The following is a 12,512-nucleotide window of genomic DNA, read 5'->3' as shown; positions in this document are numbered from 1 at the left end:
AGGTTTTCTCTGCGTTTGGACACTTTACCCAGTAAAAAATTAACAAAGCAATAAAAATGACCTCTTTAAAATGAATAAAACTATGAACAGAAACAAAATAACTTCTCTTTAAATGAGAGTAATTAACAAAAATAAATCCGGTAAGTCAGAGCAAGAAACAATAGCCACAAATGAGCTGATTAAAACTAGTACTCCATTTCTTATACATACTTAGAATGAAGTGAAATTATCCTATTTAATAAATTAAATAAATAAATAAATAAAATAAATTTAAATAAATTAAACCTTTGTCTTAAAATATTTACATTAAAGGTTTGTCATGACTGCAACAGTAAATGGAAAAAAGCTAAACAAAAAATACTTTTATTTTGACGCGGCGTGTGACGTCATCAGACGGCGCCGCTTCAGCGCTGTGATTCAACTGGAGAAAGGTTTGTTTTAAAACGTTTACAGATATAAGCCTAAAAGTTAAAGTTATAAAGTTAGTTTTATACGATGTTAAATTATGTTCCTGCTGTTGGACATATTATTTTAACCCTTTATACAACGTAGTACTATTTTATGCTCAGTATTTACAGGCAATTGTTTGAATAAAGTAGGTTTACAGAAAAGTGTGTAATAAGTATTAATGAAATCTTTTACCTGATTTACTTTTGTTAATTACTTTCATATAAAGAAACTGTTGAAGCAAGTGTTGAAGAGAAGTTATTTTGTTTCTGTTCATTGTTTTATTCATTTTAAACAGGACATTTTTATTGTTTTGTTCATTTTAAACAGGATAAAGTGTCCAAACACAGAGAAAAACTCCTGCTGAAGCGACTGATCTCCACACTGTTATAAAGATGGCGTTTATTAAAGAGGAGAGTGAAGATGTGAAGATTGAAGAGACATTCACAGTCAAACAGGAAGATCTGCAGGAACAAACAGGTTGGTTTTCACTCTCAAACACCAACTCAGTCATTTGATCCTCATTCAGATATATTTTAATAAGAAGAATACTAAATATAATCCATCTTGCAGCCCTGAGTGTGCTGCCTAGTTCTCCTAAACGCACATAAGCACTCATTGAAAGACAGGAATGAGTTTCTTTCTTGTTGCTTGTTCTCATGTTTTTTTGTAATTATTTTATGTATTATTAGTCTCCTACCTTCTTAATTTGTTAGTTATTGCTTTTCTTGTACCCCCACTGTTTGTAAAGAGTTCTTGAGCACTGGCGCTATATAAAATATATTAAAACATTAAATTAAAAAGTATTCTCATAGAAGATATCTGCTATTACAGTGATAGTGTTGGCTTAGTACTTTTCATTGTTCCTAGTAGTTGTTTCTAGTTCTCACAGATAGTATCCGAGTTAGAATTACATCATTATTATAATAACTAATTACCAGGGTTATTGTGTATAAACAAGGATTTCCGCTAGATAAAAAAATTGTGAATTCCAAAATAAAAACTTTAGGCTTTAAAAAGTCCTAAATTTACTGAAATACTGTGTTGTATGTCTTGAATCCTTTTTTAAACAAGTCTTCATTTTCCTTTGTTCATGTTTTGCTTTGTAATCTGGCCAAAACCCACACAATCACCAACAATCCATCTAAATAAAACTTTCAACTTTTGTTCAAAAAGGTAATTTTAACTCTATTTATCATAATGGTTTTATTATTTTCCTTACAATAACATTTGTTTAAACATGCTCCATGTATTAACTGCTTAGAACATCGACCTGGACAGATTGTTGTGCATAAATTTAGTTTATTATAGTTTTTAAAACGTTGAAAATATTTGTTCATTTTTTATTATTTTTTCGAAGTTTATGTTGGAAAAAAGTGTGTAGATACAAGTAAAGCTTGCTTGTTTTTACACAATATTTAAAATCTTTTGCTAAAAAAATATCTAAAATATTGTATTTTTTATTATTCATTTATTATTTTATTATTAAATGTATTAAATATAATATTTTTTTAATAAGGAAAATAAAAATCTTTTTCATCTGGGCCATTTGAAAAACTCCTTAGCCTTTAGCCCTTCATGAGTTCAAATTTTGATTCATAATAGTCTTAAAAAGGTCTTTAAAAGTCTTAAATTTAACTTGGTGACACCTGTACAAACCCTGGTTTAAAGTATGTCAGAAAATGTCGTTGCCCCTAATTTAAAATATGCTGAATGAAATGGACACTAAAGTAATTAATTATTATAAAACATTGTACAGTATTCTAAACTATATGATGTTGTTGTGGGACGACGTGAGACAAAAACAAATTATAGTGGAACAATAACGTTTAGCATTGCACTGACTACAACTGGCCAACAAACTAGTCTAAAAATGACTTTTGCTGCTTATGAAATGGATTACAGCATGCTGATGATATGCAAACATTAGAGTGTAGGGTTTTTATGTTTTAAGTTTTTCAGGACAACATTATCTCCAGCAGAAAATATTCATAGATGCCGTTTTAAATCGTAAAGAAATCTGTGCTTTTGTAACTAATGAAGAAAGCAGAAGTCAATGATTAATCAGAATAATCTTGCCTGACATGTTTACTGCTTCAAAATACTTTAAAAGTTTCTCAAATAAAAATTTTTAGTTCAAAGGGAATTTTTTGGTTTATGGCACGCAGAGGGGATAAGGCTTTTTGTTGGTCGCAAGACCAATACAATAACTGGCACACTAAAGCCAAATTAACACAAACTATTGCAATTAGAGCTCTACTAAGCCACCCAGTACATTTGCTGGAACATAAAATACAGGTTCATACCTCTGGCAAAGACAATGAGACGTGGATATAGAAAAATAGGGTTTCTTTTATTACAATTCAATTATCTTTGGACCACAAATATTAAAAGACAGGCACATGCACTCTTTTTAAAAAGGCACTAGTGGAGGCAATTACAAAAAAAAAGATAAATCTTCATTCAACCAGAGGAGCTGGGGCTTACCACAGTCGGGCAGGCTAGGTACTGGGCCCAAAATGAACCACAGATTCACACGTGCACACTTTGATTTAAAACATCACACAGTGATCTTCAATGCACACAAGTGGGCAAAAGACTAATTAATAGAAAAAGAGTCACGCCACACAGCGGCCCGACTGCCTGTACTAGACACCCCCAGCTCCTAGGGAAAGAAGAAAAACCACAATTAGAAAAAATAGAAAAAATAAAAAAACAACAAGCAAATATATTAAAAAGGCTCAAAGAAGCATCAAAATAAGATGCTACCAGCCACTCAGGGAGGCACGGAGGTGACAGGCCCCAGCTAATCACACAGTGTAAAGCACAAGGTCGCAATGTTAGAACAGGACTAAGCACCACAAATGCAGCAATTGAAGCAAAGTAAAGCAGTCCTCGAGACCACATACTTATTTTACGTTTCCTATTTTTGTAAATATGCAAAGATCAAAGAGAACAAATATTAGGGCTGTAACGATACACGATATGAAATCGAAATCGCAACACTCAGATCTACGATCCTGTATCGCGGTGTGATAAAGGAGAATCGCGACACACCCCGTGACTACCTTTCCAATAACGTCACGCGTGCCTGCAAAAGTTGAGCTAGTTGAAGAAGAACGTGAGGAAACACTTTTTTTTCCGCTCGACATTATGAGCACTGCTTTGTTTAAGCCCTCGCAATAAGCGTTTAGCCGGGAGAGCTCGCACGGAGCTCTTAGTTAGGGACCGTCTGAATGTGCCAGGAATATCAAAAACAAAACCAACTTAACCCCGCTTGACAACAGACAACGGCAGAAACATTGCCAGTGCTGTCAAAGCATTCTCCGCATTACTGAAGCGCAGAAAGTAACACTAGTTTGATCTGTATAAATATCATTATAACTATATTGTATAAATATTATTATATATAGGCTTACAACAACCTGACAATCAAAAAACAAATGACATGATATCACAGGCGCTTGTCTTCTGACGGTAGAATTTCTCATATAGCTTGTGAAGCATACAGTACTATTTGATCTATAAAATTTGTAAAATAAACATTTGCAGGTTAAAGAAACAGCATAGGAGGGGCCTTGGTGCAGATGAAAAGTTTAAAGAGTGTATTTGTATATAGGGTGACATGTGTAACTAGATAGAATAGACAGAGATAGGTTGATCTCTGCAGCAGCTGCCGAAGAGCTGCGCGCTGCAGACGCAGCTGGTGTGAAAGGCAAATGCCTGCGTGCTGCTTCTGCTCGACGTACGCGCTGCTCACACTCTGCTCACGCACTGCTAACGCTTGCGGTGTGAAACAGGCGTCACACACACATACAGGCATCTAAACGTGCACAAACAAACTTTTTAAACTTGACAAAAACTCTCGAAACCTTTACTGTCTGCTGTGTCTTTAATATGGTGTAATGATTATTATGCGTTATTGAAACTTAAAGGAGGACGCAGCAAAGAACCTCACTATAAATTAAAACTACTTTATTTTTTTATGCAGCAGTCTTACATTTAAAAGGGAAACAAAAGGGTGATCATACGCAATAAGACCCCAGACTATAAGGCCAGATGTTTTATTTTCCTTATTTCTTTATTTGTTTGGCACCTCCTTGGCCCAAGGTATTCGGCAGGCCGAAAAAGGCCAGTCGCTGGCCCCAAGAAAGCCCAGCTTTGGCCCGATTAGGCCCCAGAAGTGACAGTGGAAACGCCACTGGCCTTGGCTCGCCCTGGCTCACTCGCTTTAGGCGTGATAGTGGAAACGCGGCTAGTGAACACGTGGGGGTGTTTGAAGCCATGAGACGCGGAGAACAGACGCTCTTGACACTCTGGAGGTCATTAATAATATACATTAATACTGAAAAAGTTAAGGTGTTTTAGAATGACCAAAACAACATTTCCGATATTCTGCAGTGTGCTCAGCCTGCTGGATTGTCCATTTACACAATTTCATAATCATCTTTTATAACAAACCTTTTTTGATGCAAATACTGTAATTTGTTCAGTAAAAGGGTTTCCATTGTAGTTTAGGCGCATACATTCTATCAAATAAAAGTTTATCCTGCTCAGTTATGCACATTTTTTAATGAGCATTAAAATAGATGGGTGGAAAGGTAAGGCTAAGGCAAGGAATACCGCTTCATCTTTAAAAAAAAGAGGAGACCAACAGAAACTCAAAGTTTAGAGAATAAAACCTGCTCCTGACCGGGTTAGATTCACAGAGTAAGGGACCATGGTAACTGACTCGGAGTTAAAGTTACCTCTCTTTCAGAAACAGGCTTGACTTACCCTGGTTTCTCCAGTTTGACAAAATACTCTGAGTTTTCAATTAACCTCCTTTCTGAAATGGGGCCCTGGTCACTGCTATGACATGATTGACAGTTGTCGCTGTTTGTCATTGTACTCTGGTTATCCAGAGGCTTTTCACACTTCAAATTATTAACCCTGGGTCATTCTAACAATGGATAAACAGAATCCTGGGTTATCTGTAATCATGTTTGTTAAAACCCCTTTTTGTCTAGGGACGTGGGGTTGCACATTTAACAGAGTGATTGGTAATTGCGAAAAACTCAAAAACAAATTGTGACAAAGTAATGATGAACAGCAAGAATACGTTGAAAAATAAGTGATGTATTAACAACAAGGTGAGGTTGAATCAGCGAGTGAGGTATTTACAATATATACAAGGTTAAAGACAATAAACAAATGTTCGAAAGACTGGCTATGGGTGGCGCTAAATAAAAGAACCAAACAGTCTTACTAATATTCACAACAAATCCGCTCTAATCTATTCTAATAAACAAAAGATATGAAAAAGAAATCTTCAACGTCAATGACGTCCTATCTAATCTACACTGACTAACAATTAAACCAAAAACACACAGGTTGGCGCACACACCCTCTTACCTGGTTTATCTAGGCAAATGTTAATCTACACGCTGATATGCATGTCACGTGACGTACTTACCTTCCAGTCTTTCTAAACTCACAGGGAAACATGAGGTTAGGGGAGATATGGCAAAACAAAGGTAAGAACAGACAGTAACAAACTTCAACAAAGTGTAAATCACATAAAGACGAGCAATACTAATAAATGGGGATAACAAACTATCAAACACTAACAAATCAAACCAACAAGCCAAAATACAACAATCAAGCAGACGAGCAAAGTGTCAAACATAAAGTCAGGGGCTGTTTCTCAATTCCAAGAACGCAGAGAATGGACTTGCGTTCTTGTAGAGTGCGGTCTTGCCAGGTGTCCTCGGAAGAACGAACTCAGGAGACCGCGAGGGCAGAGAACGCGTCCTTTGAGAAATGGGATGCTGCGTTCTTCCTGATGGTCATGTGACCTTCACGCGTTTTAAATGGAAATTATTTAAACATTACAGCCTTCATACAACGATTTATTGTTTCCCCCCTCTTCAAAATATATACTTTGCATAAAAACATTATAAATATACTCTGCACAATATAAATAAAACAAATTAATACGAATTTCATCAAACAAACACCCTTAATGTGTTTATTCCTTAATTAAGATGTTCATGTTAATGTTTACTTTCACCGTTTCATTTAGGGAAACTCCTGAGGTAAATAAGTAATATCTCTGAACTTTAATAATAAATCTAAATAAAATGCTGCGCTTCCCACCTCCAGTCGCAATGACTTCTGGGACTTCCAGAGCGAGCTCGCTGCTGAAGTCTGCATCGGTGCGTCCTCGATATCAAGAACACATCCGGGAAGTTTCACGCGTCCTCCGTACTTGCGGTCTTGAGTATTGGAACTGAACTTAGGCAGCAGATGATGACGTTGCACGAGAACACGAGGACGCAAGACCGCTGAAGAACGCATATTGAGAAACAGCCAGAGAGTCTGCTCTAGAACATCTTCTTCTTCTTCTTCTTTGGGTTTTACTGGCGGTTGGCAACCAGACTTATAGGTGCATTACCGCCACCGACTGGAATGGAGTATGGAACTAGTTGAATACTTTCTGAAGTGTATAAATTACATGAAGGGAGAGAAAGGGGGAGGAAATTGTGAGGGGAGGGGGAGAGAGGAAAGAAAAAAAAAAAAAACCTTTTTAATAATAGTAATAAAATTTAATCAAAATGGGGGATGGGGTGGACTAACAATTCTTCCGATATTATCTCTATATTCTTTCCTCTAACTGGGTTTCTTTAATAAATTTAATTATATCATTTGTAGCGAGCCATGTAATACCACGTCGCCCTGGGCACAAATCCACACCAGCTGGATCTCTCATCAACCTCGGATCGCTCACAGCTGGACCTCATCAGCCAGGGAGAGATATAAGCCAGCCCCACACAGACGGAAGTGAGCTTCATTTGACATGACTCCCTGCGCTAACGCTTGTCTCTCTCTGTCTCTCCCACAGCCGAGTCCAGCTCGTGACCGATCCAACACTCTACTTCTCACCAGCCTTCACCATCTCCCCGGAGCACTTGAGCACGCACCTTTAAGAAGAGCACTCATTCACCCCAATATCACTTGTAAATAAAGGCACCCTCCGGGGCATTGTTTGTAACATTATCTACGGTGTTTGTGTTTTCCCTCTGCCTCGCTACAACTGGTGGAGAATGCGGGCATTGCAGAGGGAAAAATTCAGAAGAAACACTCACCATTAAGTAGAAAATAACCGCTGAATTTTTCTCTGTGTTTGTTACAGACAGGCATCCGCTCTCTCTCTCTCCCACGCTTCCTCTTACTCGGCTGTCAACATCCCGTCGCCATGTCGGTGGAAGAGGTACTGCTCCACCTAGCGGAGATCTCCAGCAAACAGAATTCCATCTCTGAGCAACTTACAGCCAGACAGGATCGACTGGAACAACAGCTCCGCCAGGTGGCCAGACACCATCCGACTCCCGAAGTGAGTGCGCATCATCATCTCACTAAACTCAGCGACCTGGATGATATTGATGCATATTTACATACATTTGAGGTTATTGCCGAGAGAGAAGGCTGGCCAAAAGAAAACTGGGCGAGAATGTTGGCTCCGTTTCTCACAGGAGAAGCGCAACGAGCATATTTTTCACTAGAGACACCTAAAAATGAAGATTACAAAGCGTTAAAAAAGGAAATATTAGCCAGAATGGGGCTATCCACAATCAGCGCAGCCCAACAGTTTTCCCAGTGGTCTTACGACGAGAAACAACCCGTGAGAACTCAAGCAGCTCAACTTTCTCGCCTGGGAAGGCTATGGTTATTGGGAGGAGATCCCTCGGCGGTCCAGGTCGCTGAGAAGGTGATCATCGAGAAGATGATGCGTGCGTTACCCCGACGTTTGCGAACACTCACCAGCATGCGAAATCCTGAGTCACTGGCCACCCTGGTGGAGGCGATCGAGCTGGCTGAAGCTCACATCGCCCGAGATAATGGGGAGAGAGCGGCTCTGCCACCCCGGAGGGTAAGTGCACCTTGGCGACCGGTGGAGGGCACAGCGCGACCAGGCGGCAGACCAGCGGTCCCCAGCCCGATGGACGAGCCGATGCCCACCGAGCCGACGACGCACTCGACCCCGGCCTGGACAGCAGGGTGCGCGGTTCACCGCAATATCCCTCCCGAAGCTCCCACCCATAAAGTCCAGCTAGAGGGAAAAACACAAACGGCCACTTTAGACACAGGAAGCGCCATCACTCTGGTTCACCCGAAAATTTTAAAATATCATCATGAAAGCAAAGGGCGAATTCCGATCACGTGTGTGCATGGTGATACCCGCCACGTACCCGCCCGAAGAGTGACCATCGCGGCGAAACCAGGTAGCTGGCGAATCGAAGTCGGGGTTGTTCCAGATCTTCCTGTGTCCCTCTTACTGGGCAGAGACTGGCCGGGGTTCGACGAACTCCTAACTCACCACCACGCTCCATCGGCTCGTTCAAAGAAGAAGAACAAGCCACGGGCTCATCGGGACCGCAAACCAGCGCTGATGACCACCGAGAGCGACAGAGGGGGTGAGTCATCTATATCTGCTAACCTATACTTTGATCTGTTTCAACAGATAACCGCAGGAGGCGATTTTGGTAGAGCACAGAGGGAAGATGAAACGCTCAAACACTGTTGGCCACAAGTACGGATCATCGACGGTAATGAGCGACTTCCCAGCCCTCACCCCCTCCCACATTTCATTGTGGAAAATGGTCTGCTGTACTGTGTCGCAGAGAGGCGGGGGGAAAAGAAGACACTACTGGTCGTTCCGAGGACCAAGAGGGAGACGGTCTTGGAACTGGCACATACCCACCCGATGGCTGGACATCTGGGAGCGGCCAACACGGTGAAAAGGATCCGCGATCGTTTCCATTGGCCGGGGCTAGACGGGGAAGTAAAGAGGTATTGCCAGGCATGTGACATCTGCCAGAGAACGTCTCCCCAACGACCACCCCCCAGCCCTCTAATACCACTACCCATCATCGATGTGCCCTTCACCCGAATTGGTATGGACTTGGTAGGGCCTTTGCCGAAGTCGGCCCGGGGACATGAGCACATCCTTGTTATCCTCGATTATGCCACCAGATACCCTGAAGCGATTCCCCTGAGGAAAGCCACGTCATCGGCCATCGCGAAGGAGCTGTTTCTGCTATGCAGTCGAGTGGGAATCCCAACGGAGATACTGACCGACCAGGGCACCCCCTTCATGTCCCGGTTGATGGCAGACCTCTGTCACCTACTCAAGGTAAAACAGCTAAAAACCTCTGTATATCATCCACAGACGGACGGCCTTGTCGAGCGCTTTAACAAGACTCTGAAGCAGATGCTCCGACGGGTGGTGGCAGAGGACGGGCGCGACTGGGACCTCATGATCCCGTACGTGTTATTCGGTATCAGGGAAGTCCCCCAGGCCTCCACAGGATTTACCCCCTTCGAACTGCTGTTTGGCCGCCAACCCCGAGGCCTATTGGATGTGGCTCGTCAAGCCTGGGAACAGGAACCAGCCCCCCAGCGGTCGGTGATTGAACACGTACGGGACATGAGAGAACGCATCGACAAAATCATGCCCATCGTCAAACAACACCTGACCGAAGCCCAGCGCGCCCAGCAGAGATTGTATAACCGGCCCGCCCAACCCAGAGAGTTCCACCCAGGGGACAAGGTGATGATACTCATACCTACCACAACGTCGAAGTTCCTCGCATCCTGGAAGGGACCATACACCGTGGTAGAAAGGGTAGGGCCGGTAAATTATCGAGTCCGTCAGCCGGGACGAAGACGGGAAGAACAACTTTACCACGTTAATCTCATGAAGAAGTGGGTTGCAGCTCCAGGTCATCTCGTTGCCTTCGCTGAAGAAACTCTTCCCGTTGTCCACATTGGTGAGCAACTCTCACCAAACCAGAAGGCGGAGCTGCAAGCCTTGGTTGGTCAGTTCAAGGATGTGTTCTCGGAGAAACCGGGCCGAACCTCCATCATCCAACACAACATTATCACTCCTCCTGGCACTATCGTCCGGCAAAGGCCTTATCGAGTTCCAGAGGCTCGCAGGCTGGCTATCGACGAGGAGATCCAGAAGATGAGAAGGTTAGGCATCATCGAACCATCCCGTAGCCCGTGGTCCAGCCCAATAGTGATGGTCCCCAAACCCGATGGCACCCTCCGTTTCTGCAACGACTTCAGGAAACTCAATGAGATCTCCAAGTTCGACGGATACCCCATGCCTCGGGTGGACGAGCTGCTGGATAGGCTGGGTGGAGCCCGATTTATCTCCACCATCGACCTCACCAAAGGCTACTGGCAGTTACCACTCAGTGAAGACGCCAAGGAGAAAACCGCCTTCTCCACACCCGGTGGGCACTGGCAATACCGGGTTCTTCCCTTCGGGCTCCACGGGGCCCCAGCCACATTCCAAAGAATGATGGACATCCTGCTGAGGCCCCACCAGCCATATGCAGCAGCCTACCTGGACGACCTCATCGTCCACTCAGAGTCATGGGAAGAACACCTATCCCGGTTACGGAGGGTGCTCTTAGATCTTCGACGGGCTGGGCTCACAGCTAATCCCAAGAAATGCCACCTGGGTCTAGCCGAAGCCAGATACCTCGGGTTCCACATTGGACGAGGTCTCATACAGCCACAGCAAAACAAGGTCAAGGCACTACAGGAAACTCCACAACCCACCACAAAGACCCAGGTACGTGCATTTCTGGGGTTAGCGGGCTACTATAGATGTTTCATACCTAACTTCTCATCCATAGCCAGCCCTTTGACAGACCTGACCAGAAAGGGGCAGCCGGAGAGGATAAGATGGACCAAGGAAGCCGACGATGCGTTCCGAGCCCTAAAGAAGTCCCTCACGTCCTCACCGGTACTGCACGCACCTGACTTCGGCTGCCCCTTCATTCTACAGACGGATGCTTCCGACTCGGGCCTGGGCGCGGTCCTCTCCCAGGTCCACGGCGATGAAGAACATCCCATAATGTACGTGAGTCGGAAGCTGACCCCCGCAGAGACCCGCTACGCAACGGTGGAGAAGGAGGCCCTGGCGATCAAGTGGGCAATCCTGGAGCTAAGGTACTATCTCCTTGGCAGGAAATTCACTCTGGTGACCGACCACGCCCCGCTACAATGGATGGCGACAGCGAAGAACAACAACGCTCGGGTCACCAGGTGGTTCCTGTCGCTCCAGGATTTCAACTTCGACGTACAACATCGAGCCGGGGCCTCCCACGGAAACGCAGACGGACTCTCACGGCTCTGGTCAGGATGGGCAGGTCTGTCGAAACATTCTACCCCCCCTCTCAATACACTGCTCTTCCTTCGCAGGACACCCAGGACCAGGACGACGCTAAGGGGGGGGGAATGTAGCGAGCCATGTAATACCACGTCGCCCTGGGCACAAATCCACACCAGCTGGATCTCTCATCAACCTCGGATCGCTCACAGCTGGACCTCATCAGCCAGGGAGAGATATAAGCCAGCCCCACACAGACGGAAGTGAGCTTCATTTGACATGACTCCCTGCGCTAACGCTTGTCTCTCTCTGTCTCTCCCACAGCCGAGTCCAGCTCGTGACCGATCCAACACTCTACTTCTCACCAGCCTTCACCATCTCCCCGGAGCACTTGAGCACGCACCTTTAAGAAGAGCACTCATTCACCCCAATATCACTTGTAAATAAAGGCACCCTCCGGGGCATTGTTTGTAACATTATCTACGGTGTTTGTGTTTTCCCTCTGCCTCGCTACACATTATATACCTCACTAGATTTGTTTCCTAATAAACCTGCCAATGTAAAATGCTGAAGTTTGCTCTTTTTAACTGACTGAATAAGATTGTTTCGTTCTTTATTATATTTACTACAGTGAAATAATATATGTTCTATTGTTTCTTGTTGATTACAATGTATACATTGCCCAGTTGGGTGTTTCCCTATTTTATGTAATGTATGATTGAGTCCAGTGTGACCTATTCTCATCCGAGTTATAATACTTCCTTCCCTACGATTTCTGTTCTCCTTCCTCCCAGTTCCAACTTGTTTCTGTATATTATATAAATGTCTACCTGTATCAATGTTATCCCAGTGTACTTGCCATATTGATTGTGCATATGTTCTTATCATGATTTTAGCT

At 43.5% G+C, this 12,512-nt stretch overlaps 2 protein-coding genes across 2 annotated transcripts in view; both read left to right on the top strand.

The window, feature by feature from the left end:
• The window catches only part of LOC110439461 (uncharacterized), a 1,085,403-nt gene extending 1,078,370 nt beyond the window's left edge, over positions 1-7,033 (top strand). Inside the window, exon 4 of the transcript XR_012402233.1 lies at positions 6,817-7,033. The gene's annotated coding sequence lies outside the window, so the exon portion shown is untranslated. The remainder of the gene's footprint in view (positions 1-6,816) is intronic.
• Positions 399-12,093, top strand: LOC141381643 (uncharacterized). The gene is made up of 3 exons (XM_073947278.1): positions 399-431; positions 778-927; positions 7,331-12,093. The coding sequence occupies exon 3, from the start codon at positions 7,685-7,687 to the stop codon at positions 11,879-11,881; it is 4,197 nt and encodes a 1,398-aa protein (XP_073803379.1). The 5' UTR covers positions 399-431; positions 778-927; positions 7,331-7,684; the 3' UTR covers positions 11,882-12,093.
• Positions 12,094-12,512: the final 419 nt, after the last annotated feature.

Source organism: Danio rerio, chromosome 4, assembly GCF_049306965.1.
Source record: "Danio rerio strain Tuebingen ecotype United States chromosome 4, GRCz12tu, whole genome shotgun sequence".
Classification (NCBI taxonomy): domain Eukaryota; kingdom Metazoa; phylum Chordata; class Actinopteri; order Cypriniformes; family Danionidae; genus Danio; species Danio rerio.
This window is presented reverse-complemented; position numbering and strand designations above follow the sequence as displayed.

Excerpts from the sequence above, each read along its gene's own strand:
- LOC141381643 (XM_073947278.1), top strand. The coding sequence starts at position 7,685 with ATGTCGGTGGAAGAGGTACTGCTCCACCTAGCGGAGATCTCCAGCAAA.